Source organism: Tauraco erythrolophus, chromosome 3 (genome assembly GCF_009769465.1).
Source record: "Tauraco erythrolophus isolate bTauEry1 chromosome 3, bTauEry1.pri, whole genome shotgun sequence".
In the NCBI taxonomy this organism is placed as follows: Eukaryota; Metazoa; Chordata; class Aves; order Musophagiformes; family Musophagidae; genus Tauraco; species Tauraco erythrolophus.
In genome coordinates this window covers 20,034,774-20,062,182 of record NC_141467.1, presented here as the reverse complement: position 1 = coordinate 20,062,182, position 27,409 = coordinate 20,034,774, and the positions used below count along the sequence as shown (strand labels likewise).

Here is a 27,409-nt window from a genome sequence, read left to right as displayed (position 1 = left end):
TTCAAGCTACATAACAACAAAAATGTCAGGCCATTGGATGATAACAGAGAGAACAAACTGGTGTCAGACTGTGAATTCCCACTCCCGGCACTGACTTGAATGTAATTCAGGGTGACTGTTGCTGCTCCTTCTACTGCTCTACACCTCTTCTTGAGTGCTTTAAAGTGGATCAACTGCCAACTGAGAGAAGAGCATGTGTTTGTCTCTGCACAGACTAGACCACCTGAAACAGAGCAGCAAGAAAAAAACCCTCTAAAGCTATTTTCCTATTCTTACAATAAAGGGATGGAGGTTTGAACTTCATCACAATGTGCAAACAGCAGCTAATCATGGGGGAACTCAGCGCCTTCCTTACAGCAAGACAGTATGTTTGGCTATTCCTTGAGTAAGGTGGATTCCTTTCATGCTCCTGTCAAGGCACCCAGCTGAAAAATCACAGGATGCTAATTTTTTTCTTTAACATGTCTGTTGTAGCATCAAACCTAATTGCAGTGGGCTTTTTTTTTTTTTCCTATTTTAAGTGAAAGTGATCCTGCAGTAAGGTTCAGATCATCAGGAAACTGAGCATTTGTTGATGCAGATGTTTTTGTCTACATGAAAACTCTATTTCAATAGCCAGATAAAGGATTTTAGCTTGAGAGAATGAAAATACCGTTTCACAACTGTGTAAATATTCTAATGCACAGGTTACGCACAGCTTTTTCAGTGTGCCATTTTGTTGACGTTTTAGGCTGCTAAGACATTTTTATGCAGCATTATCATGAGTTAAAATAAGCCTGTGCAACACAGAGTAATAAATAAGCATCTTTGGATGACTCCATTTAATATTATCTCTTCTGTATTTCCTTCCTTTCACCTCTGGTTTGGGTGGTTATACTGGAAAAATGGTCTCACGTTTGTATCACGTTTTGAGTCACTACTAATGACATTTTTTTAATTCAGTTTCTCTCATCTTTCCCCATCCAGACAAATATCTCAAGCATTTCAAGACAGCAGAGGCTTTTCCACAGGTTTTTCAACCCAATGCCTTAAGAAAGCAGCTCCAAACCAAAGCTGAGCTAATTCTGGATGCCGGCAGCAGAGGGCACTTCGAGTCCAGAGGATCACAAGAAAGCCTTCCCTACCTTACTTCGTGGGGCTGTTACAACTTGCTACTGAGTTTTTAGATCTCCTAACTAAGAGCAGGTGAAAAGTGCGTATTAGAATGTGAAGCCTACATGTGAGGACAATTCACTCACTTTTAACTGATGCAACTTTATTGTGGTTTTGTGATAGAACAAAATCTTCCTTTATATCATCTCTTACAGTAAATATAAGACTAAAATATTTGGCTGAATTTAGACATTACAGAGCTCCACTTAACCATTTTTTTCAAATGCCAGAAGTAACCAAGAAAGCCTGACAGTGAGCTGTGGCAATATCTAGTTCTAAGCCAGTAAAAGATGCAGGAATGACCAGGATGCTGAAGATGATGAGCACACTGCTATACCTCCACTTCTGATGCCCCAAACTAAGTATATAATCAAGGCGACTTCTCTAAATCTTATCAGGACCATTGAAAACTTTCAGTAATTTAAAAAAAAAACCTGCTCTGAGTCCTTCACAGGCAATACCATTTTAGGGAAGCAGGTTTTCCTCTTTATTTTTTTTTTTTTGTTTTGACTTGCACATTCCTTTAATTTCTGTAGCAACAAGATACCCTTATAAGGTTTTACTACAGCACTTGTCTGAAACACTGAACTTACACAAATCATTGTTTTTACCCATGACCACAGTAAGTGATTTTAAAAGGGACTGCTAATGAAAACTTCTCCATATTATGGCTTATCTGTATGAAGGCACATGGTTTACAGAGCGGGGACTGCTGAGGACTCCTTTGGAACATCAGAGACTTCTCCTTATGTCCTTTTTAGGACACAACCTGCTTCTCTCTTGGCAGCTTGTGTGAAACAGGGAGGAAAGGTAAAATACTTGGGCCAGTACAGAACGGCATTAACACAAATACCAACAACTACCTGCTGGGCACCAGAAATTATTTTGGTCTCCAAAATTTGGGCATGTGGGCTGTTCACAAGTAATTACCTGACATTACACCATAAAATCATGACTCCAGACTAGCTATTTTCCCATGACAAAGATCCCTGTGCGTTTTGTTTTTCCCTTGGAGTGTCACCTGGACTCAGCTTTATATGTACAGCACTATGTATTAAATAAAGAGGAAAACTACAGTTGAAAAAAGCTGAAAAAAACACAGGCGGTCCCCTTAGTCTTTGTGCCACTGTCAGGTGCAAAGCCTAGAGGCGAGGGCAGGCGGGGACTGTGACCTGAGGGCTTGAAGAAAGTTGGAATCAGACCTAGCTGTGCTGCATCTGATCCACGTGTCTAAAACCAGCTTGAGCGCTGAACCACACACGACGAATCCTCCTCTCATCTAGGAAGCCTTGCAAACTGGCCTGTAATCTTAAATGCCAGTAGAAATTGTCGATGGCAAAAGGCGCTGCTCTCACTCTGCCTCATCCCCTCGCTGCCCCATGCTGCGCTCCCAGGGCTGACGCGAGGGTTCCCAAGAAGGTCAGGGGACAACCAAAATTGTGTCACCTTGTGTCTGAAGAGCTCTCCACGCTTAACTTGTGCTGGTGGGCGGCAGGAAGGGGAGAGCAAATAGGCTTAATGGCAGAAACACTGCAAAAGTGAGAAAGGAGAGGGAGGGGAAACACAAGCTCTCTCACTCCCCCATGCCAAGCATCACCCCCGGATCAGAGCTCAACAGCTGGTGCCACGCTGCCATCGCCACTGAGCTGCTCCTCCCGATCCGGCGGGGAAGGCTTCGGTTTTCCCTGCCTGCATGTGAGCCAATGCAGCTGAGCTGGTAGGTGGGGAAAGGGAAAAGAGCTGGCTGTGTTTTCAGCTTTTCTGGAGCAAGCAGGCAGGAGGAGCTGAAAGCAGCGAAAAACAGTCGGAATGCCAACTGCTGGCAACATACATTCGGCAGCAGAGATCCTGAATACCAGCGACACAGTGGAGTAAATGGGAAGCTACTAAACCACCATTAAAGCACAATGAGATTAATTAAGGAAGATTAATCAGGCAGTTAAATGGCTGAAATGAGACGGGGTTTCTCTTTTGCTATTGTTATTTACCGCATTTCTCAAGACCGGTGGGTTATTTTTTCTTTTCCTCTAGATACAGGGTTCAGGGTCTAGCGGTGACAAACTGCTGAGCTGCACAGCGATATTTAAACTGGCGGGGAAAGCACTTAGGGTAGAATCAGATGTGTGAGCCGCAAAAAATGCACAAAAATACAATAGATTTTTTCACTAAATGAAATCGTAAGATGCCTAAGAAAAATTAATATTTTGTTAGAGGTCTACACAACGATACAGAATGAGTTCAGAACTCTCTTCCGAAACTTTGGTGATTTAAAAACCTGCTTTCTCTCCAAGTTCTCCTCTCCACGTGGCCCAAACCCATGCTCCTAAATCACCTCGAAAGGCTTACCAGCAGGGGTAATCAAAGCAGGAGCAGCCGTTTACCTGATGAGGATACACTGGTTGTCGTGGCGCTTCCAAAGGCAGCGGTAGCACTCGTTGGCCACAGCGAAGATATGAGGTGCGATCTCTCCCATGTGGTGCCTGCTGTATCGCTCCATGGCGGCGCAGTCGTACAGTCCCGGGATGCTCTTGTAAGGGTTCACAGAGGCAACTATGGAACCAATGTAGGTCTGCAAGCATACAGCCCCCCCACGTTGTTATTACCCGAGGTGGAACACATTAACACTCTTCCCAATGAAAGACAACAAATACACGTTTGCAAAAGCCTAGCAATGCTTTGGATAAAGGTGGCTATTGTTTTTCCCTGCTTTCTTCCTTTCAACAAAAGCAACAGAAGGGCAAAAGTTACTTCCACTTCCATCATGCTTCCATGCCTACTCCAGCTACAGCACAGAGCTTCTTGGCTGCACAAATCCCTGCCTTAACACTGCTGTGCAGCTGTAAGTGGTGTCCATGAGCACTGGTCTACAGCTGCTTCTCATGCGTTCTTAGGGACTCGGTGAACTTACTAAAAACCTGACTGTGTCCCAAGTATTGGTGCAAAAGTCCGTATTTCCATGTAGAGTATCCAAGTCCTTCTCTGCTACTAATTTTTAAAACAGAAGTGTAAGACATTAAGGTAGACACTAGCACCATTGTACAGCAGGAGGCCCCAAGAAAAGCACATGACCTGGCAGACGCTCCCAAAACATTGGGTTTCTGCAACTTAATTTATAACTAGTTTGATGCACAACAGCAGCTGTCAAGGCATTAATTTCTATCCCATTGCAATTAGAGAGCACATCAGCTGAAACCACCCAGGTAGCAGCTTATGCCCGTTCCCATTGCCTTAACTCATTAGGCTGTGGTAACGTGATCTTTTGCAACAGTCTATTCGCAATGCTGTTCATTTTCTCAGTCACTCTCTATCCACTTCAATATATTTCTCACATAAAAATCGAATTAAATAAGGTAGGAGATAACATTAAGCAAGTTATCTCCGGAATTTCCAGTACATTTCTAGGGCATGTGAAATTAATTGATATATCACACGGTGCGTGCGGTGTTGCCGCTGCGATAGTAATTTCATTTTGTTAAGCGCCGTTTCTGCGGTTACAGGCAGGAAGCCGACACTGGGCTTCAACAGCCCTGCTGTGGACTTGCAAAGAGCCAGGCTGAGAAGCCTCCAGCCCTCTAACACGGTCCCCGTGTACAGACAGATGCTTCATCAGCAGCCAACCCTCTCGTTGCTGACAGGAACCGGCTGTGAAGTTGACAGCAGGACTGGGGCTCTCTTCACCTCCGTAACACCCTCCCCAGAAAGGGCTGGATAAGGCCGGCAGCATCTTGCATGCCACGGAAACGTAGCCCCACGGGCTCATCCTGCAGCTGCCCTCCGCTCCGGCAAGGCACCGCGGGGACACTCACTGAGATCCAGGGACCATCAGCTCCCTCATATTTTCCTTTCTTCTCTGTCAGTCTCTTCCACAGCACTTATGTTCCACATCTACCTGCCTCCCTCTTCTTCTCCTTAATTAACACGTAATTATTGCTGTGTACCAGCTCTCCTTTCTCACCGTTACCCTGCTGTCACGTTCCCCATTATCCACCTGTTTGCCCTCCATCAGGCCCAACACAAGTAGTAGCTTTGAGCTTTTTGCTAAGGGGACTACAGCAGTGTCCTTGAAATTATGGCTATTTTATTAGCTGCGAGGGAAATATTCCTCCTCGCTGTAACTCAAGTACCTTTTACAGAGCTGTGAACTTTCAATCTGTGTGTTTTATAAAAACCCCCATGCAGTGCAATAGCTCAGAAGGTTTCATTTAGAGGAAAGATACCATTTCAACACAAGATCTTATCGCAGAGCAAGTACAGCACTGAGATAACAGCTTAATTTCCAGGGATCATCCCCTCTTGGGTTCTTAAATAAATAATGAGGAAGTAGCTGAGAACAAAATTCCTCAGTTTGATACATATTTCAGCACAGATTGCATGGCCAAAATTTTAGGAGGTTTTGTTTTATTTTTTAATTTCATGAATACAGTGCAAGCATGATCAATAAAACTGACTGCTACAGATCTTCCTCTTTACATTATTAAAGCCTGACTGAAGTCTTACTAAAATGTAAGAAGAGTAACTTGAGACACGCCATCACAACAGATGCCATGACAAAGCAGCAAATCAACCCCCACGGAACATGATACCATCTAACCTGATAACCATAAGCATCCACTCTATAGCTTCTGTGTGACCCAGTACCTGACAGAACATCACCACCATGCTCCCTGATCCTCCTGTGATAAAGCACTGGCAAAACTGCACCACTGCTGGCTACAGGGTGACTTTTCTTGCTTCTCCTATTTCAAGTGGTCAATATCCTAAGACGCGACAGCAGCCCACTTCTGCAGGTGTCTTGCTTAACATGAGGCAGTCTCTCACATGGCTTAAGTATAACTTTCAAAAAATTATATAAACACTTCCAGAATATTAGTCATTAATGTGAGTAAGAAAATTTTTCAATTAAATAAAGCCAGCTGGCTTCATTGCCTCATAATTCACGCAAGGTATCATATAGAAAAAGGTAGTGTATTACAGCAATGACAGAAACCTGGTGAACAGCACAAACGATATTGGTGAAAACAATTCCCAAATCGCCTCATGGAGTAATGCTTCAGACATGTCAGTGTTTTAACAATTCCTTCTCTCTCCTTTTTTCTTTCAAGCAAAAACGTGAAGAACCACAACCTCTATCGAACTAGATCTGATTTTGTGGATCCAGTCTTCTGATGCTTTGAGTACATATTACCTCTGCAGAACAAGTTAAATGGATGCCCAAATTGCCACCAAATTATAATGATACAAGACAGAACAAAAAACAACTTCCTCACCCCTAGGCAAGATCACAGAAAAGCTATATTTTTCACAGACATATTGTATCAGATTTATCAAGTGTCATATTTCAACCCAGTAGCAGCCACAACTAGACAGCTGCACGGACTAACTAGGAGTTAGCTGGCCCAAGTGAAAGTTCCACCTTAACCCAAGATAGTTCAGCAAGGTATCGAAGAGCTGAAGCAGCACAGTTATTAAAAACTATTCCCACTATTAAAAAAGTTCCTATTAAAAGACAAATCTTCCCAAAGTCTTTGTAAATTTCCCCTGGGATACTCAACAGTAGAAAGATCTGCTGCAAGAATCATTTCCAACATCACTTCCAGGCTTACTCCTTTTCCTATCCAGTAACTAACACATGCTCTCACTAGAAGTAGTACTTTATAGATCCTACTCCTGCTAGCCTCTACCCTGGCACCTCCAAGAGCCATGAAGTCAAGGACTTGAGGCACTGCATGACTTGCATCCACATGCAGAAGAACACCACTTCACCACCTCCCTGTTTGCAGGGCGCTGTTCTCCCTCCCCTTGGGGACTCTCAGCAGCCGCCCAATGTGACCCCTTGCCTGGAGGGCAGACTTTCTGGTTTTGCAAGTGCAAGCACCTCAGCAGCAAGTTGAAAAACTGTCAAGGTACACAAAAAAATGCAGGGCTGCTCAGTGGATGGGTATTGTCTCCTGAATGCTATTTCAGCACCAGGCATCACCATATGGCAGATTAAATCAGTTAACAGTCAGAAGCAGGATCTCTAAATGACTTTATTACGACAACATCACAAGGCAGTCGTTCGGATGAAATTTCAGAAAAGGAATTTTCACATAAGAATGTCACTTCCATTTTGCTTAAAAGAGAGTCAATTAAATTTTCCTTTTGTTCTTTGCAGTTTCTAATTTGATTCTCGCAGTCAAGAATTACTTATTTTAATCAAAGTGCTCCAGAGCAGTTATGAATAGGAAAAATGCTCATACATCTGCCAGAGTACTAGCAAGGGGACAAGATTTCTGAAGATTTCCAGTTAAAATAGTTTGAGGGTATTTTGGAGAACTACTGTGTAGAGCTCCTATCACAAGGCTGACTTCTTAAATCTGTGGCAATGCACAGGACGGTTTACTTCTGTTATATGACCAACTCAACACTTCAGACAGAACCACACACAAACTCTTGAATTAACTTTGTTACAGACTAAACCAGCATCAACTTGTTAGCAGATCACTGCCAATATATTTATTTAAACTCAAAAATAAATGAAAGTGGAGTTATTCAGCCTGAATCCCAGTGCAGCACTTTGATTACCATATTAAAAGGCTCGGCTCTTTTTCCACTTTCAAATTTTTACTGCAATTTTAACATTGGTAATGCATCTCTCAAAACACTTTCAATCACAAAGCACAGACACTCCTGCTCCCCCTTTTAGCACAAAAAGAGGAAATAAGATTGCTTGCTGATCCTCTAAAAGGACTTTCAAAATCAGAAGTTCAAGCCCTGTCTTCTCAGCTAGACATTCAGTAAGGCGATGGCATCGCAAGAGTCAAAGTGCAAGATGTACTTGAGAAAGGAAGAGATTTTTCATCACTTCTCCAAATGCTTTTTTGTTTTGCTTGTTGCCATCTGATAGCAATCAGCTTTGAACCTGTGCCTTGAAATCACCCCAGACTTCTTCAAACACTCAAAACCAATTAGTTCTTTAACAAAGTTCAAGAGCTCACAAAGATTCCTAATACCCACAGAAATATTCTAGAAAAGCTTGTAATGGTCAGAGTAGTTCTAATATGAGAGGGTTTTTATATTATTATTTTTTAAGGAAGATACAATCAGTTTACTTTAGTTTGATTCTAAACAAATGTCAATGATGTTCAAAGCTTCACTGGTTAAAATACAATTTTTCAAGTTAGCTTAAAATTACAAGAAACAAGTTTGCAATAGATGAATTAAATACAGTTTGAAATGTCTTTCTTTACCATGTAGAAAAGGCTTTTGGACTAAAAGAGAAAAAAAATGGAGTAAGACATTTCCCCTTCAAAATTTTTGTCAGGTTCCCTACACGGAAAAAGCAACAAAAAAGGAAACTGCCCTAATGAAAGATCACTTCATTAATTCTATAACCCAAACATACTAAATACATCAGGACCACCTTGGTCTCCATCTTTTCCCTTTCACAGAGGCTTTTTTGGGTATATCCTTTCAGGTTTGCTCCATATCCAGCAACCATCCACCTTTCACTTCTTCCCTTTTACGTCAAGACTTCAGCATCTCCGCAGTAACTGTTCTATTTCTGCGTTTTACCCAAGCTTACTCTTCCCATGCAAGGTCATCAATTTTATCCCACACTTTTTCTCATGACCTCCTTTCACCCTCTACATTAAGGTACTCCTCTCTACTTCCCAGAATTCTAGCATCTGAGAGATTCCATTCCTTCTTCTTTCTTAAATAAATCAATAAATAAATAGGGCACAAAAAGCGGGAGGGAAGGCCGTCTTTGAGGCTTTTCATATCTCGTGTTAGAGTGAGGGTTGGAGAGAAGGCAGGAGCAGGCTGGAGGACGCTGTCAAAGGGCACTGTGTGCTGCTCCTGAACTATGTCTTTGATCAACAATCACAACAGAAACTCAAACTGCTTGCACTATTAAAACAGGCACAAGGAGACTGCACTCCTCAATTTCTATCACTGCGTTTCTCCAATGACACCAAAAATTGACATACTCTTCGCAACCTGGTACCAGAAATGTTGGAACTGATCAAATACAGAATTAAAATGTTTTGTTACAGATATATACACTAACATTGGGAAACAGGACTTTGTCCAGCTCTCTTAAGCGCACTTTCAAGACTTTCGGCTTTGGGACAAGAAAAATCTACCTCATTACAGGAACAAAAGCATGTTTACAGATGCCTGAAAAATTATGGTTTTGGGTTGGTTTTGAGCAATCTCTGACTTTCATGGAGTCACTTGAGGAACTGATTCAGTGTCTGAAAAGTAAGGGTATTTTTTTTAAAAAAAGGGTATTAATATCAACCTGATAATTTATTTAACAAGTAGTATTCTCTGGACTTAAACTTAACATATGGGAAACATCAAATAAAACTGCAGTGCAACTGGCTGACTAGACAGCTACTTATCTGTCACTTTTAGACAATGTATGGGAAAAGATTTTTATCACTGTTCCGCACAACTCGTGCGTCTCTCATACCTTTAAATCACCACAGCTACAGTAACGTTACTGAATTGAGCTTTCACAGAGCACGCAGAGGCAGACGACATCTGAAAGACCACAAAATAGCTGTGAAATTTTGTTACGTTTTCAACACCAAATTTCAAGGCATCAGGATAACAAACCTGAGAACAGAGGAGTTTGCCCTCACTGCAGATACTGCCTCCACCGCTCCCCGTTCTCTCAGGTAAAGGGATTAACAGTACTCATGACTGAGTTTATTCTGAGTCAAAGATAACTAGGTCAACCACCACACACATGTCCTTACAAAAAGGAGAATGATGTCTGGGTCATATTTTGGTGTGTTTTTCAGGGGAGGCAGCGGAAGGAGCAAGGGTGTGTCATAAAGAGGACGATAATTAATGCCCTTGTTCTTGGTAGGACCTTGATTTATCCTCTCTGTGGTAAGTAGCCCCATCTTTCAGCTAGTCCCATGCTAATTTCAGTGGGATGGAATCCAGTTGTCTCTCTAAATTATAAACTAAAATGTCTGAAGCTAAGCTCCTTTCTTAAAAACCATAATCAAAGTGAAGTACTAAACTACAAGTTTAGATGCTTTCAACCAATCGAGTAATTTCTAAGATGGAAAAGTCCTACTCTATAATCATCCTGACATGCCTGGGTTTCTGCAGCCCTCACCATGTTTGGTGACTCATGGTGAGTTTCCAATCACCCAAATTTACATTAGCTATGCTTTTCTTTATCTTTGTGTTCCTTGTCAATGTGCACAATATTACGACCTCTAAATCATCCTTTTTTCTCCTCAAGGTCAGTTGTAGAACTGACTGCAAAATGAGCTGTTTGTAAACACATAGGCCACAGTACAAATGCAACAGTTAGCACCCACAGGAGAGGGCCATTAGAGCACAATAGAGAACATCACTAAGAAGATCAAGTGCCAACAGGCAGCTACCTACATCCAAGATCCACCTGCTAAACGTTCTCCTTGTCATTGTTTTTGAAAAGTGTCTTTCCAGGCACGTTCACACTGCTTAGCTGCACTTTCCCATGTGCTTCCGTCCACGATGTAAGCTGCAGCAGACTCTTCTACCAACTTTCTTCCTGGTGGCCTCTTCCCTTCCTGTGCTGAGCACAGATCAGATCCAAGGCATAACAGATCAAGGCATTTTCAAAGCCAGGCTTTATTCCTGTTTTCACTGTCACAGTGACAAGAAGATTTTGGAAAAAATGTGAATTTTTTTTACATACTTGATTTCAGATGATCAGAGGCAACTGTTGGTCAACAGCGTACCCTATTAGATGCAACCTTGTCTGTTATGTTAACCCTTCAGCCCAACTAATGTGACTTCAGCCTCCCTTGGTACAAGAGTATTAAGCAACATCATTCTGTTCCCGAGCCCCTGCAAGGGCAAAGTCTATGCCACCTTTTCATTAAAAAAGTGGTACTTTGCAACCCAGCTGTCTTAACTTCTAAACTAACCGAACCCTTTCGCTCCCTACAGCTTCAACCTTGTGTCCTTGTTCTAGGCAGCTAACTGAAGCTGCATAGATCTATTTCTTAAGGGTTAAAAACTGTGTTTTGATCACCTTAGCTGCCAACATAAATATCCAAAACAGTGCACAGAGGCAGTCACATCTTTCAGCTTAACTCCACAGAAGGCTCAGAGATGGTGAAGAACCTGCACAAAATTAAGAGCTCTCCACAGGTTAAGAGATGCACTCATAGCTTAATCTCATCTTATTTTCCCATGAATTTTCTTCTACTGAACAGACTGTTCCATGTGGATGGAGATGTAGAGTCAAGGAAACTCTACAAGTGTTACCTAGAATCTGCATTAAAAAAAATCCAGTTGGAAAACACAAAACCAGTAAAAGAAAAGCCAATAAAAGAGCATTGTTACAGCCAAAGGCAAAAACCAAAAATAACAGACAATAATACTGATGCCAGATAGACATCCTTCCTATTTAAGAACTTTACAGGCAGTTTTTCTCCTATATAAAAAGGACTGAGTCCTCTTGTTTTTATTGCTTTTTTTTTGCTGACTAATACAATACAATCTCTACCATGTAGCAGTCCCATCTACTGGATGTCAGGATAATGATCTTTTGTGCATAGACTGTTTATATAAACAATTATGGAAGAGTATCTCTCTTCGCCATTGCCGAGTGGAAGAGGAGGTGACCTCCTGAACAAAAGAACGCTATCAATCAGAATGAGACATTGATTTTTGTCATTTTCATGGGCTGCAATACAGCATGTGAATGTAGGTTTGCGCACCAGACTGTAGCAATTCGTGTGCACAAGTGCATGGCTTAACTCTAACCAGGAGATCTCTAGCTCAAATCAGAAAAGGCCCCACAAAGAGCCAAAGAGTGGAGACGCCATGGCTCATCACTTCATTTCAAATGGCCTGTGGCCACACACTAGTCTTCCTGCTCTGTTATGTACAATGCTCAAATGAGTCTTTCAAAGCTGTCTGAAGGTCTAATTCACCCTCTAGCAAGGAAAAGAAAAAAAAGGTCTTCCTTCCTATAGAGATTTGTCTTGGGAAGATGAAGGGGCTTTTCAGAGAAAACCCATGCAAACGAACACAAAAATGCTGGTAGACAAAATACCAAAAAGCAGTGTCTCTACTGAGAAGTATTTTTAATATAAAGCTTTCGAGATCTGTTTCGTTCTGCCTGCAAGTATTTTACATACCCATACCCAGATTTTCATAACTTCCATGGTCCTTTAATGTTTTAAGACCTCTTCTATAGAAAGGGCTTTTTTAGGAGGAGAGCGGGAAGAGCAGGAATTATGCTTTAACAGAGCATGAAAACAGAAATCAAAAGCCGGAATAACTGAAATCTAAGCCTATGCCAGGTAGTTTGTCGGATGGCACTGAGCTGCTGCCAAATCACCGTGAGGCTGGAAATGAGCACTAAGATGGCAAATGGTATTAGCAGTCAAAAAATCTTCTAAATAGAACTTTTGGACTCCATTTGCTTTCATAAGAAAAGACTGACAGCCATCAAAAGGAAATAGCTGAAACTGCTTTTGAGAAAGGTACTATGTCTTTTCAAGTAAAAGTGCAGCCTGGCTGTGAATCAAGAGTCCACTTACACAGGTAGACAATAGCTATAAAAGTAATTTAATTCATTCTCAGCTTAAATGGGTTGTCTGTGACCTTTCTGGTATTAAACTGCTGGAATATGTGAATAAGGCAGTCAGACAGTGTAGCACAAGCAGTAAATTTTGTGCAGCTCGCTTTACAGTCAAAGCCTAACTCACGTAAAGAAAACGTGCTGGTGAGAGACAAGTGCCTTAAGTTTTGGAGTCCAAATTCCTACTCTCCTTTTGATGTTTTTGCAGGACTGGGAGCAACAGACCTCACAGAAAGGAGCCAAGGCTTACCTGCAAGTGAGGCAACGGCACTCGCAGAAGCATACAGCACCATTTGCAAAAGCTCTGAGTGAACAGCACCAAGCTGCTGTCAGCATTTACACAAACAACTGAAAATCTTCCTTTTGATTCTGCACGTTGGTCTACTGTCTGTTCTCAGCTCACAGTTAGTAGTGACATTCAATAAAGATCTGGAGAAAATAACTCAAAACCAAGCCTTCAAATCTGAGGAGACATTAGCAATATATACCATCACCAATGACAAAACCTGCACAACATGATAGGTTTCTACTTCACAGTTTCCAATATGATATTATTAAGCAGGGCTTAGGCATCATTCAAAACTCATGGAAGTCAACAGGAATGGACCCTGTTGACCCTGAATGTATTATTTCTTCTCCTACCAGCCAATCAAATGAGAAGAAAAATACTGGTACAGAGCAGACAAAGTGCAAGTTTTTTGATGTTTTAATAAAATTTTGACCTCCTCCACCTCCCCATCTGTCTCACTGAAACAGCCCACTGATGACAGAGGGTAAGATCCCTACTGCAGCATATGCAGGCAGCATGTTACCAACAAGTACCTAATGTGCTGCAAATCATAATATAAATTTATGGTTTCTGTAGCCATTGCACACATGTAGCCACTGCACACATTGCAAAGTGTTTGTGTAGCCATTGTATACACGACAGCATACTCAATTACAAACCTTTCTGAGCAGCTCCCTTTTTAATGATATGTTGATCACAACACCTCAGGCCAAAATATTTGTTACCGTCCAGAAACATGCACCTTTAAAATCCTCAATATTTTCAGTTGTCAGGACAAAGTTCAGGCAAACATTCTTTATTGTTGTTATCAGCAGTCCCACAAGCTCTGCAGTATAGAGGAATTCAGAAACAAAGCTGGTTAACTAACCAATGGCATTTGTTTACTTCTCATATCATTACAGCTATGTTCTTCCTCTAACACGTATTAAAAAAAAGAAAAACAAATAAAAACAATGATAATTTGCCTTCAGCAGATAATTGTTGATCTATATGACTGACCATCCTCTAGAAATAGCAATCACCAGAAATAAATTCCGCTAGATGTCCAATTAAAAGCCTGCTGTGTTTATATAGATCTTTGTCTGCTGCTCTCTAGTAACAGATGTGAAATGGAAGCTGTAATTAATGCTTGGAGACAGGAACTCACTTTGAACTACATTTTGAAAACATTATCTGATGTGTGTAAGCATAACATGCTAATTACGGAGGTGAGTAGCTATGTATAGACATTTGTCATGCATTCTTAGCCACAGCATTCTCTGCTCTGTGCACCTCCACTGAAGGAGCTGGTGGAGAGAATTTTCCCCACCTCCCCAGTCACATAGGAAGGCATGAAAAACACTGTGATTTATCAGCACACTTTTAAAACTACTGTAAAAGCAGAGCAATTAAATAAACAGCAGTTTCCTCAGCGACCATAGAGCAGATCCTGCAAACTGGTTATCTGGGACTGCTCTAGAGCACTGGATGCCTGTAGAGAGGAGCTGCGCAACCACAGCTGGGTTGCAGACAAGATCGGGACAAATGTAGTTCTAGGAGCAAGTGTAATAACTAAAGACTTGGTCTAAATATACATGTACAATATATATATATATATAATGGTAATAATTAATGACACAATTGGCATGTACCATTGTTTGTTTTTTTTAAAGCCAATGGTCCATGCTTATTTATACTACGGAGCATGACAGGCCAAAGACCAAGGTGGTTGAGCTGTCCAGGATGGTGTATAGGTCCTTGATGCACATTCTTTTTAGGTTCAGTTTCTGCAGGGAGAGCATCCCAGTTTTTCTGTTCAAGAAATCCGTTATGACAGCTTTTGTCTTTATAAGCAAACACTTTGGGCCTGTTGTCTTCTACTGATCTTCCTTTGTCTTTTTGCCTCCACCTACAACTTGTGTCCATGGTAGAGGACATCTGACTAGGAGTGCTTTCAAAGTGTATGAATTATGTCTGTTTGTCTGTATTTAATTAACCATGACTTCAGTATGCCCTGCTATTTTCTCACTGTAACATGCAGCAAGATCCACTTCCTGCTGACCATCATAACATGGCACAGAGCAACTGCACTGGATCTGAAATGAGTTTTACTGTACTCCGAAAAAACGAATACACAAAAACCTAGATAAACAAGTCACAGAGAGCAACTGACCTAGATACTAAAGTGTCTGTGTCTGCAAACTGAATTTGAAAAATCCTGACAGTGATTATTGATTAATACTGCACAAACATCAGTTAGTGGCCTCAGGGAACCCTCATGATTTCGAGGGAGATAAATTATCTAATTATTGCAAGTTTAACAAACTACCACTGAACATGCTGCTAAAGTAAATAAACACAAATAGATTTAAAAATCGATGCATAAATAACTGAATATACCTTTTAAGAACAGATAACTGAGCATTCAGTGTAATGAAGTGGCTAGGAGCTCTGCAAATAACCTTGTCAGGGAAGAGACAACTTTTCCAGTTTACCATCTTTTTTAAAAATCGGAGAAACTTTGCTTTCTCATCAGAGTTATTCCATGTCTGTTGCTTGAGCTGAAGAGAGAAAGCAAGCCAGCCACAAAAACTGAGCTCCTAATTACCATCCTCCTCCCTCTGATGTGGATGTGGCTGGTACAGCACTGCATGTCTACGTGGCTGGTACGGAAGTTTTTATACAGATGCACACAAACGTAACAGATAGTTGTAATTATTGGCAGGGAAGCTGCAGTCCTAATTTGAAAGGGAGCAAAATCAGGTTTTGTTCTCTCTCACCCTTCATGGCCACCACACCCAACTGCCGGATAACCTGAAGGCCATTCTCCCATTCAGGAGAGGGCGGCCAAGGGACCGCCACACCCCAACCTATGCAGCATGCCTCCCTGGGCACAGAGACATGTTTTCCACCTCAACAAGATGGGCACACGTCAAATCATCACCACTTCAAAGGGGAACGTGCCTACCTGGCACTTCAGAGCTTAATTCAAAAGGAAAATAACTAACCAGATGTGCTTTGAAACTTATTTATTTGCTTGAACTCAGGCAAACGAGGGTGGATCTGACATGAAAACCTCCATACTGACCTGCACAATGTATACTGCAGTTATTTCCAACCTGCTTCTCACCTCAGCCAAAGCTGCTTTCTAATCCTCTGGTCTGCTTTTCTGAAATTCGCTCGCCTGCATCAGTAACTCACTGCTGGCCGCAGAGGCAAGACGACCGCAGGTCACCCTGGAGCCAGCTCGAACATCGTAATTTGTCGTCTTGCAGCACAATCCACGCAGTGCGGTTTACAGCGTCCTCCCAAGGCTAAGCCTGTCCCCTCCGCAATGTGTACTTAACTAAAAGCAAACCAGAGTCAACAGCTTTGGGAACAACTCGCCTTTGAAGAGCGACAAGAACGGCTGTCGCAGCACTTCCCCGCTCCACATCGCGTGCCCTGTGCTGGCCTTGCTTCAGAGGCGACCAAATCCCTTGTCCGCCTTCACAAAAGGCTCCGCTTCCAACCGCGGGCACCTTCTGCTTTTAGCACTGGTGTTTATCTTTCCATGTTCTGCCACATACCAGCCTAGCACACAAGCTAATCTGAGCCTTCAAAGACGGGCATCAACCCTCCTACGCCAAAGCCCAGAAGCTGGACCTCCCATATGAAGTTGTTCCAGACGAAGTAAAATGAGGAGAAAAGCAGCAAGGAAAAATCCTGCAACGTATGATCACTGCCATCCTAACTCTGCTCCTTCCCTGGACAACAAAAGTGATGACAGCCCAGAAGCAAACTTTTAGCAGTATCAATCAGGAAACCAGTAAGAAATATAGAAAATCCTCTGCTGATCCTTCACAGCCAGAGTTGTTGGCAGCAGCCAAGAAAGTCCCTGACATGTTTGCCAAAACTCGGCATACATAGCAATTATCTTTATAGTATTAATTAGGAAGTAGCGAGGAGCTTAAGAACACAGGTATGATTATGTGAGACAAAAATGTTCTTAAACAAAGGAAGATTAAACTGAACTCAAACATCTGAAGATATTTACTCAAATGCTCATTGCTGGGAAGACAGCTCTTCAGATAAACACACAAGTTAACAGTGGAAGATTTGCATAAATAATTGCCTTCATGAGAAAGCAACTGTTTAGATTTCTTTTTAATGGTTCCTTCTGTATTTTTGAAGTTTTATATAGACTACAATTTAGTATATTGCACTTCATATAATTTTGTGAGTTTGTGTGAAGAAGCAAGCCTCAAAACTTGGGTCGTAACTAAGTGCATTCCTCATTAAGGGTACAAAGGTGCTTCCTGGCCTCACTGCCACTGAGAAAACTAACAAAAAGCTGCCAGACTCAAGGACCACACTAATATGCTTGTAATACTACAAGCACATAAAAAATGCAAGCATACACCTTTGCGTATCTTTTCCACTCTACTCAGGACGTGGACAAGGAAGTGCACCGAGCTGAAGTAAAGAGGGATCTGTAAGCTAAAAGCCAGGACATGCAATTATATGGTGGTTTACCTTCAGAGATGGCAAGAAGTCTTTCAATGGGACAATCAGGCCCTAAGCTCAGAGCAGAGAGGGGCACATGCCTTCCCAATTTATCCCTAAGTGAAAGGGACAGATACAGCCAAAGTACCAAGGCAGGTACAGGAGACAGTATGTGCACAACACTGATGAAGCAATTCCTGGCCAAGGGAGAGGACTTTCTAGAGGCAAGGGAGAAGGAAATGTACAATCTGGAAAGTTTTGATGGCTCCTGGCATGAACTCCAATGGCTTCTACTGTCCTGTACAGAACTACTCTGGCCTCAAAGCAGAATGACTAGGAACCTAATTTCTTCAGCTCCAAATATGCCTTCATTAAAGGTATACTTAATACACCTTTCAAACTTTTTTTTTCTTTAACACCAAACATTAAAATATTGTTGAGCTGTTCAATACTGTTAAGAGATTTTGGCTTGAAAAGACATGGTTCATTTTGCAATGACAACACCTCCTCCTACAGCACAAGCTCATAGATCTATGAAGTTTCATAAAATTATTTAAGCTATTTAATCTTCTTTTCTTGGGAGTTTCCATTCCTAGAGCCCTGTCCTGCCAAAACACTACCACTGGCACATCAGGAATGGGGTAACAATGAGGAGAAAGAAAAGATGATGCTTTTTACATCAGGTCCTGGCTACATACATAGGACAATAGAGAGGCTTTCATATGCATTCCAAAACACATCTTTTTTCCCTGACCACCTTTTCAATCATTTTTCATGTGAGGTAGACTCAAAGAGTAAGCAGTAAAATTAGCAGAACTGAAGGGACAATGAGTATTCAGCAGTAACTGAAGATCTGTCATCATTAACAGCACACAAACCTGTTTGTCTAGAAATGTACATCATACTGAGAACCAAGTATCAAAATACCCTACACTTGCCTTGACAAGCTAAGAAATAAGCTAGGACATGTCTCTTCAGAATAAGGCTATTCTTTATCTCTTCAAAAAATCACCCTCTTTTACACACATGCTTTTTAAAAGGGTGAAGTGCCCTCCATCCAAGTATGCATAATGACTCAGCAAACATTTTTTTTTAAGTTGACTCACACTGAATATTACATCCGAATCTGTAACACTGGTGGAAAACTAAATTCTTATCAAGTAGCTATTTTTATCAAGTAGCTATTTTTCCCCCATACACGTGCAGGATTATTCACATATGCTGTTCATTTTTTGTTTACTGATTGTTTACTAAAAGGCAAAATGGTTCATTTGTTTTGAGGAAAAAAAAACATACACAAAAGACTTCTGTAAAGAGAACTACCTCAACATTTAGCATCCCCTGTACTAGCTCTTTAAAAGTAATGTGCAAAGGAACATAATTTCCTTGTGTCCTTTTTTGCTTTTTATCATAAGGAAATTTCTAAATACAAGGAAAGTTTATTTTTACATTAAGATATATTCATGTTTAAAAGTAAAGAAGCAAAACTTAATCGATGAAGCTTGAAATAAAGCCTAGACATGTGATACAAAGAAAAATTATTATGTTCTGCAATTATTAATTAAAAAAAAAACCCACACACCAACCACTGAACCATGAGATTTCACAATTTGTAATAGCTACTAATATTCCTTGCCTCCTTCTTACATTTATTGTAGTTCCAGATTCAGGAAAGATTCATATCTAGTCAGTTCAAGATTAACGAAAATATTTAAAGAGCAGGTAAGTCTAATCACAAAAATCTTCATTGCAGAGCTGAGAAAAAAAAAATCTGTATGGACTAATTCCTAGGTTTTGAAACTGATAAACAGATGCCTGTTCTCATACACTCCAAACTCTGACTATCTGTATTTAACACAGGTCCTCAGCTTGACAATCGTTAATACCGTCCCCTTTGTACTACAAGAGAAAAGGGGAAGTTGATCAGAATTGGATCTTGGCCTGACGCGATCTCAAACAGCAGTCACAGACTAAATCCCAGCACGTCCTCTCTGGTGACATACACAGCACATGTTTTTGGGGCAGAGAGTTCAAAGGAGAAGATAAAAACAAGAGCCCTTTACACAACCCTGTCACTGGAAGAGTAAAAACATACGTAGCATCCCAGTTTTTCAAGGCTTCCAAGGGATTGCCTGGTCAGCCCTGAGCTACCTTCTCCTTCCATTGTTGTTGGCGAGAAGTCACTAGATGAGGCATGCTTCAGCTCTATGTGGATACACAAACAACTGGAGAACATTAGTGGGGGAGATAACCACAGAACAGCAAAACACACACAGCACTCAAACATTCAAAACCATTCCCTCTGGATATTTTTCTTAATTTTAGGAGAAACTTACGTAAATTTTATCTTGTTGATATCGCTGGAATAAGTTGTGCATAATGGAGCCTTCATGGAGATCTACGAGTGCCGCCATGTCTTCCACGCTCTCTGTGCTTGTTTGATGCATAGGCGTTACTTTTTGGTGTGTGATTGTGCTCTGTTTATAAGTGAATACCTGAAAGAGGGGAAACGAAGAGAATATAATAATCAGAGCACATATTCAGAAATTCCTACCTGAGAACGGAGCTTTCATACCCATTCATAGTCCCTATCCAGTTTATCAGTGTGCAGACTTGTAAAATATAATAACCCTGCCAGTCACATCTTCTTCTAAAGCTTCTCTGACAATAACTGAAGCCCCAAATACGTACACGGAGGTCATACAAAACCAGCGTGTACTGACAACGCACTGAGGACTCTAAGGTCTTTCCTTTTTTAAGGGCAAACGCAATCCAGTTTCACACTGGACTACTGTTAGACTTTATCAGGAGAAAAACAAATCAAGTTATAATGGTTCTCAAAAAAATCCAAAACCAATGAAACAAAAAACCCGCTCCTTACAGGAAACACCACTTATATTCAAATTACTCCGGGAGGAAATGTTTTACAGTGCATAACAGCAAATGAAAATTATTGCTCTAACAGGCTGCAAGTGTTTATATGTTTGATCTGAAATCCCTTTCAGAGTTTCCATTCATTTCTCCAGTCAGGTCCGCTGTCAGGTTAGGTCTTTATTCCTAATGCAAGTAGCATGCTAAGTTCAGCGTGCTATAGATATTTGGAAACGAACAGACAAACTGATTTCTAATCAATGGACTTGTGAGATAAATTCTGAAGCCTGTTTTAAATAGACAGTAAAATCTATAAAAAAGCCACAATTTAAATACTCAGTCAAAAAACACTTCTATGTATCTTCTGTAAAACTATCACAAATATGCTCAGAAGATGTACACATCCTCAATCTAGCTGAAGGTTTATGAATACTAATGACATCACTAAAGACTATAAAACAATAGCTTTGGAATTCACCTTCCCATTTCCTTTTTATTAACATCTTGGCAGCTCATCCTTAATAGACATATGCCTGCATCTCCCAGCCAATGCTACTCAGGCAATACTAGTCCCTCCTGTTCCAGCGTAGGAAAGTCAAGCGTGGAGTTAATGCAAATACCTTAACGATGTGCAACATTTAAAAAAAATCCTTCCAAAACCCTTTGAAATAATATTGATAAAGCAGACAGAAGGATTGCCGCCACGGGCTGAGGACCATGCGGTGCTGCCTGAAGGACGAGGCAGCGCAAGGTGCCATGTCTGCGCAGAGAGAGAAAAGCCCTCAGAGGTTTTCAGCACCAAAACCACACATATGCTCCTAGTGACAAAAGACTGAACACGTGTCATCACAGGCCATTCAGGAAAACAGTGATGTTGTCTGTCTTGCTGAGATAAGTGGCAAAAAGAAGCTGAAGAAGCAAGAAGCTGAACGCGGACTGCACTTGATGTCAAAGCTCTGCACTCGGATGTCCCACCAGCTGACAGACAGAGAAGAACTGCCCGATCACATTTGCTCGTTAAAGTCGTAACCCAGGCACATCAAACGCTGGCACAGGCCGTCGCACCATTACAGCTGTCAGTCACACCAGCACAAAGTGTACTGGGGGAAGGCTTGGGGAGAAAGGAGATCCAGGAAACCAATTTCTAACAGGTGCTGGAAGGCAGCACAGACGTCAACAGGATACGTGAGGAAACCATCTGAAAGTTCCTACAGATTCAGAGCATCCAAAGCACAATCCCTAACCGCGGAAAAAGACAGATACGGAGAGATCTGACTCTTATTTTGTGGTAAACAGCCATTAAGATGACAGGACAAGCATTTGTACAGGGCAGAGAGATGCTGACCAGGATGAAGAAAGCAGTCACTTGCACATGATCCAGGGGCAAGTGGTCCAGACATCTAACAGAACAAATGTGAACAGCATCAATCAACAGCAAAACTTTTGGGGCTGAAAACAGCGTTGGCAGTCCCAAGACTAACCACATAAAGTGCAAGTGGAATAAGAAGTAATTACATCTCAAAAGTAACAGACTGTGGTTCCTAGTCAGAAGAACCATGATGAAAAACCCAAAGGTCATACTGTAGAACAAAAATATCATAAGCTGGAAGATTTGGAAATAAAAGAGATTTAAGAAGAGTAAATCCTAGAAAAGCAAGCACCTTAACAGAGGCCATGTATCAGCTTAGAACTGAAACAGAAAACTAGACTCAGTAAGAGAACTAGAAAACCGAAAGGAGATGTCACATATCCTGTGAGTGTGTCTCATGCAAATACAGAAAGGAAACAAAACATCACTTCTAAGAGGAGAATCTTCACATTTGTGATTTCTGTTCTTTGATATGTGATGCACAGGTTAGTAGGTAGTTAGAGCACCCCACACATCACTAACCATGTTTGTTCATCTGAGGCATTCATAGAAAAGCATCAATAAAAATAACGTGATAACTGACTTGTGCGTGGCAGGACTATCGAAGATTGTCTCTACAGATTCATCCTTCCCACTCAAATCCACTACTTTCTCTTCTTCAGGCTGGTTGTTCTCATATTTCATCTCTCCCACACATCGCCTTCTTGTTTGGGTGAGGAAACAGCTCTGTGAGCTGACTCAGAGATAGGCCTGTGTGTCGACCAGCTAGAACACACACCAACAGGTTATAACGGCTGCTACCCAAACCAGAAAGGAGGAGAACCTCTTCCCCAGTGCTGCGGAGCTATTTTTCCTTTACTTTTAATTTTTACAAGAACCACACATTCCTCAGATTTGCTAAACTCACTGTAAAACTTGGTCAAAATCATCTAACGAGATCAAAGTCATCAGACGGAGCAGCAAGATCACATGCACAAACCTCATTTCCTTGAAATGGGCTTTTTGCAGTCCTGCTGCTCAAACCCTGAAAAGCCTGCTTTATTTCTTCTTGACTCACACTTTTATTAGGATAAGGACGTGAAAAAGTTACCTTGAACTTTATCATTACTAACTAGAAGATCATGTTATGAAGTATTACAGCAGTCGAAATCCTCAGGAAATAGGAACCAAGAGCCATTCTGTGGGGTCAGCATGCAGAAGAGGAAGATGAACAAGAGGAGCCCGTTGGCAGAGTTCAGGAGTGTCCATCCTTAAGGATCTTGCCAGCATTTCTGGAAGGTCAAGTAAAACATGCAGGAAACTTGGAATAAGATTTAAGACAAGCCTAAATGAGAATTCAGCAAAAACGTCTTTCCTCTCGAGATATAAATGGTCCAAGATAACAAACATGCTGAATACATGGAAAACTATAAATTAAACCCTAAAGAGACAGCACGCAAAATAAGAACTGTCCAAGTTATTATGGAAGTGAAAATTAGAGATTGAGATAGGAAGGAGCAATGCAAAGAACAACAAAAAGAACAAGCTCAAGAAACACAAGACAAACAGCGAACTCAGCTAAACAACAGTAAAGACCATTTCACTGGGAAAGAAGAACAACACTTCAAACCTGCTCTACAGTCCCTGCCATGGCTTTCTAGTGCTCTGATGAACATGCCAAAAAGGGGTTCAAATGAGGAGCCAACCTGAAAAGCTGGGGGACCGATGCTCCCAAGTTCCCAGGGTAACGTGTGTAAAAGCTGCAGTAGGCACTCTGAGGTTTGAAAATACTGTAGGAGGGAACTATCGGACACTCAAACATTAACAGCTTGCTGAAAGCTGAATCCACACCCAAGGGCTGGAGGAGCACTGTTTAGTGTCAGTCTTGAAGAAGAAAGCAAGTATGACTAAAAAACCAGTAATCATGCGCTGCTGCATCAGATTTTTTTCTCTAGCAAAAAAAAAAGGAAAGATTGAAGAGACAGGTGAGTGAGATAGGGAGTAGAATGAACATTAAAAATAGGATGACTCACAGAAAGCATGAAAACAAACTATACTGCTGTGGTTTTGATAGCCTGTGTCAAAGCTTTGATGATATGACCCTATGTCCTGATTCAACCTATGTCCATTCAGAATCAACAGGATTATTAGTGGAATTCTATTCTCTCCCAAAATGGGCAAAATACATCAGCCTTGTTGTGATGGGGACACACCTAGAACAGTGTCAAGGTCCACCTGCTCAACAACCCAGCTAACCATGGCACTTGCTAGATGTGCTTTTGGACACAGTGTCAAGGCCTGGACACTGAGAGTGAGATTTACACTCATACTTCCCAAAAATATCACCCAGATGAGAAAGAAGGACAAGTAGAGGAATCAATTAATCGTCTCACAATGACATTAGCCTTTGACATGAGACCAAGGAAAAAGAAGTTAGAGGGAAGCCCTCGGCAGCACAAGAGCATGTCCAGAACATGGGCACAACAGCATTCCATAGATGGGACCGAGTCCCACGTCACACTCTGAAACACCATCCAGATCTCCAACCGCTGCTGCAGGAAGCACCTTCTCTTCGCACAAGATGCCAGTCGGACACTCTCTAATGCACTGTGGGAAGCAGGAGAACTTACGGCAACACGCACCGAGATTAAAGGTGAGACTCTGCTGATAAACACCACATACAGGGGTTTTTGGCAGTTGACATTTCATGAAGGAGTTTGTTCCAAAATGGTGGAGCATCATAAACACATAAATAAATGTATAATTTCATATGGGACTCTATTTGGAAAGTTAACAACTCCTAAATCACGTACTAAGTCAAAGACACATACTGAAAATGATGGCTTTAGCAAATATACATGTAATTTTCCCTTTTTACAAACACCATACCTATTCATAAACACCGTTGCATGAGCAGTGCAATATCGCTCTCCACAATGTACAAGTACTTGTTAGGCAAGTCTATTTGTTAGCCTGTCTTTGTATTTGGCTCAGAAAAGCATTTTTTGTATGCCGTGCAATTTGGAATAACTAGTATTTTACAAATAGACACTTTCAAATCAACTAGTGATCATGTCAAGAAAACAACCCACCAACAAATCAGGAGTTTGAGGCATATGACTGCAATTAAATTAATTTCACTGATGCTTTTTAAAGCATGAAAACCACCAGCATGAAGACCTTAATATTCCCCACTTCTTTATGTTGAAAATGACGTTTTTATCCTGTGAAATTAATCTGGCATAAGAAAAAAAAAATTAAGCCTTTCAAGCACTCCTTTTAAGGAATAAGGGGATAAGGGTAAGGGGAATATCACAAAACAACACCTAATTAATTTTCTTCACTGACGAATTACCCCTAAGCTTAAGATCTAGTGGAAATTATAATTTAACAAAAGATTTAATTTGTAATACAATTACAAAGGAAAGAATGTCAGAGTGGGCTTTCAATGATAGAAGCACACGTGCTTTCTCTCACTCACTGTATCATTTTGTGACATGATGCCAAGTGACAAAAATCCCTGCTCGAATAAGGTTGTGAAATCCCTCGATACCATTTAATAACAGCTGAGTCAAGCGACTTCAGGAAATTAGTGAATTAAGTGCTTAGGTAAAGCACATCAAAAAACCCACCCAATCCCCGTTTCTTGCAAAAGCTGCAAGTCACACTCAGGCTCTCCAGTCTGCGTGGAGCCAACATACAACTGAATCTCTCATGGTGCTTTACACAAGCAGCTGGGTTGTTGACCTGATGCTGATGATCAATATTGGATGGGAGGAAGGCAGAAGGTCTTCTAAAAGTTTCCTGATCAACAATACAGTATTTGATTGATTACAAAACATTCGTTACTTTAGAGAGATTTCCGTGCGATTTCTATTTAAAGGCAGAAATAGATTTGTCCGCATCTTGTAAGCCCTGACCCAAGCTAGATCGCTACTGCATCTGCTCTCTGAAAACGTGCAACATACAATCATAGAATGGTTTAGGTTGGAAGGTCATCTATGTCCAACCCGCCTGCCACTGACAGGGACACCTTCCCCTACACCAGGTTGCTCAAAGCCTCATCCAGCCTGACCTTGAACACTTCCAGGGATGGGGCATCCACAACTTCTCTGGGAGCATCTGAGAACATCATCTACTGAAAAGTTTACGTACTGCAAGCATTTTAAAACAGCCCCTTCTATACATGTAGTGACCTGATCCCTCAGCCCTCCCAAACACAACTCCCAATCAGTGCAGGCTCAGGTCTCTTTCTTTAATCCAAAGACTGAGATTCGGAGTAGAGCAAAGGATGGTGATGGGCACTGGCTCTCCACCACTGCTGCCTCTAGACAGGGACGAGACGCCTGCCCATGGCCTCGAGCTCGACCATCCCTCAGGGTCATTGTCCACCACACAGGCAGCAACTGTTTCAGCTGGTCACATGCCACCAGCTTCACTGTCGATAACATATGCCAGACGTGGTGATGTCTGAGTGATGCCAAGCACCACGTGCTGTGGTGCCTGGGGACGGTTAGCCAGCTTAGCAAGTCCCTGTTGCCAGTGGTGTTCCAATAAATCAAGGGGAGGGGGTGGGGGCGGTTTGTAGGGGTAACAAAAAAGGAGCAATCAACCTCTCTCCATTGCCCTTTTCTACCTAAGAAAACCTTTTATCACCCCTAGATGTACTTTACAAACCGCAGGGTCTTACAGAAGATAGTACTTATATTCGTACATGGAAAACAGAAATATCAAAGCCTTGTTGCACACTCGATTTAAATTAAGTTGCTCAAAGTTGTGGCTGCCCCATCCCTGGAAGTGTTCAAGGCTAGGCTGGATGAGGCTTTGGGCAACCTGGTGTAGTGGAGGGTTTCCCTGCCCATGGCAGGGGGATTGGAACTAGATGATCTTTAAGGTCCCTTCCAACCCAACCCATTCTATGATTCTATGATAATGTAAAATAAGGCAGTTTAAGCATAAAATTCAGTAAGATGAGGAAAGTGAAGGCAAAGAGGTATTCTACAGAAGTCATCTGAGAGACAGGTTTACAAACAACAAAAAACCCAACAACCAACCAACCAACCTTCTTTCAATAATGCCTGTGATATTAGCAAACCAACTAACTGCCACAGCATCTGGCCAGCCCACAGACACCAGAAAGCAAAGCTAACTGTGTCCCAAAAAGCAAAGCCTACAGCCTTCCCGTCGCTGCCCCAGGGACTGCTCTACGTAAGCTTTTCGCAGGGTTAATCCCAACTGCTACGGTGATGCCAACGAAAATCCACACAACTCAACAGAAACTCCAGAGGAATTGGCTCGTACGTTCAAGACATCAGCGCCCTTGGTTTTTCTAAGGCATCTTCTTGCTTATGGTCACTGACCCCACAGCAGAGAGATGAGTGTAGCCCAGCAAAATACACGGGACTGTACAGAGAAACATTTGCTTAAAAATAGCAATTTATTTTTTTTAATTCTCTGCTGTTGGTCTGAACTGAGGATCATCATTTGTGTTTCCCTCATGTTTATAAGTTAAAAGAATGCAATAAATCTTACAAAATGTCTCTATACATGAGCCCAAGCAGAAAAAAAGAGGCCTTGGGCTCACATTACAAGCTGTGGAATGCAGCGTTCCAGGGAGAAAAATAAATCACGACAAGCCCAAGGACCCAAAGATTGAAAACAAAAATAAAAATCTAGTAGTTTACTCTTTTTTCCTGGA

General features: G+C 41.5%; 1 protein-coding gene across 1 annotated transcript in view; it reads right to left on the bottom strand.

The window, feature by feature from the left end:
* Nucleotides 1-27,409, bottom strand: part of MYO10 (myosin X) — a 166,309-nt gene that overhangs the window by 72,762 nt on the left and 66,138 nt on the right. The window contains exons 3-4 of the mRNA XM_086608921.1: nucleotides 19,829-19,987; nucleotides 3,534-3,721 (exon numbers count right to left, since the gene is read on the bottom strand). Of these exons, the coding sequence (XP_086465047.1) occupies nucleotides 3,534-3,721; nucleotides 19,829-19,987 (347 nt within the window). The remainder of the gene's footprint in view (nucleotides 1-3,533; nucleotides 3,722-19,828; nucleotides 19,988-27,409) is intronic.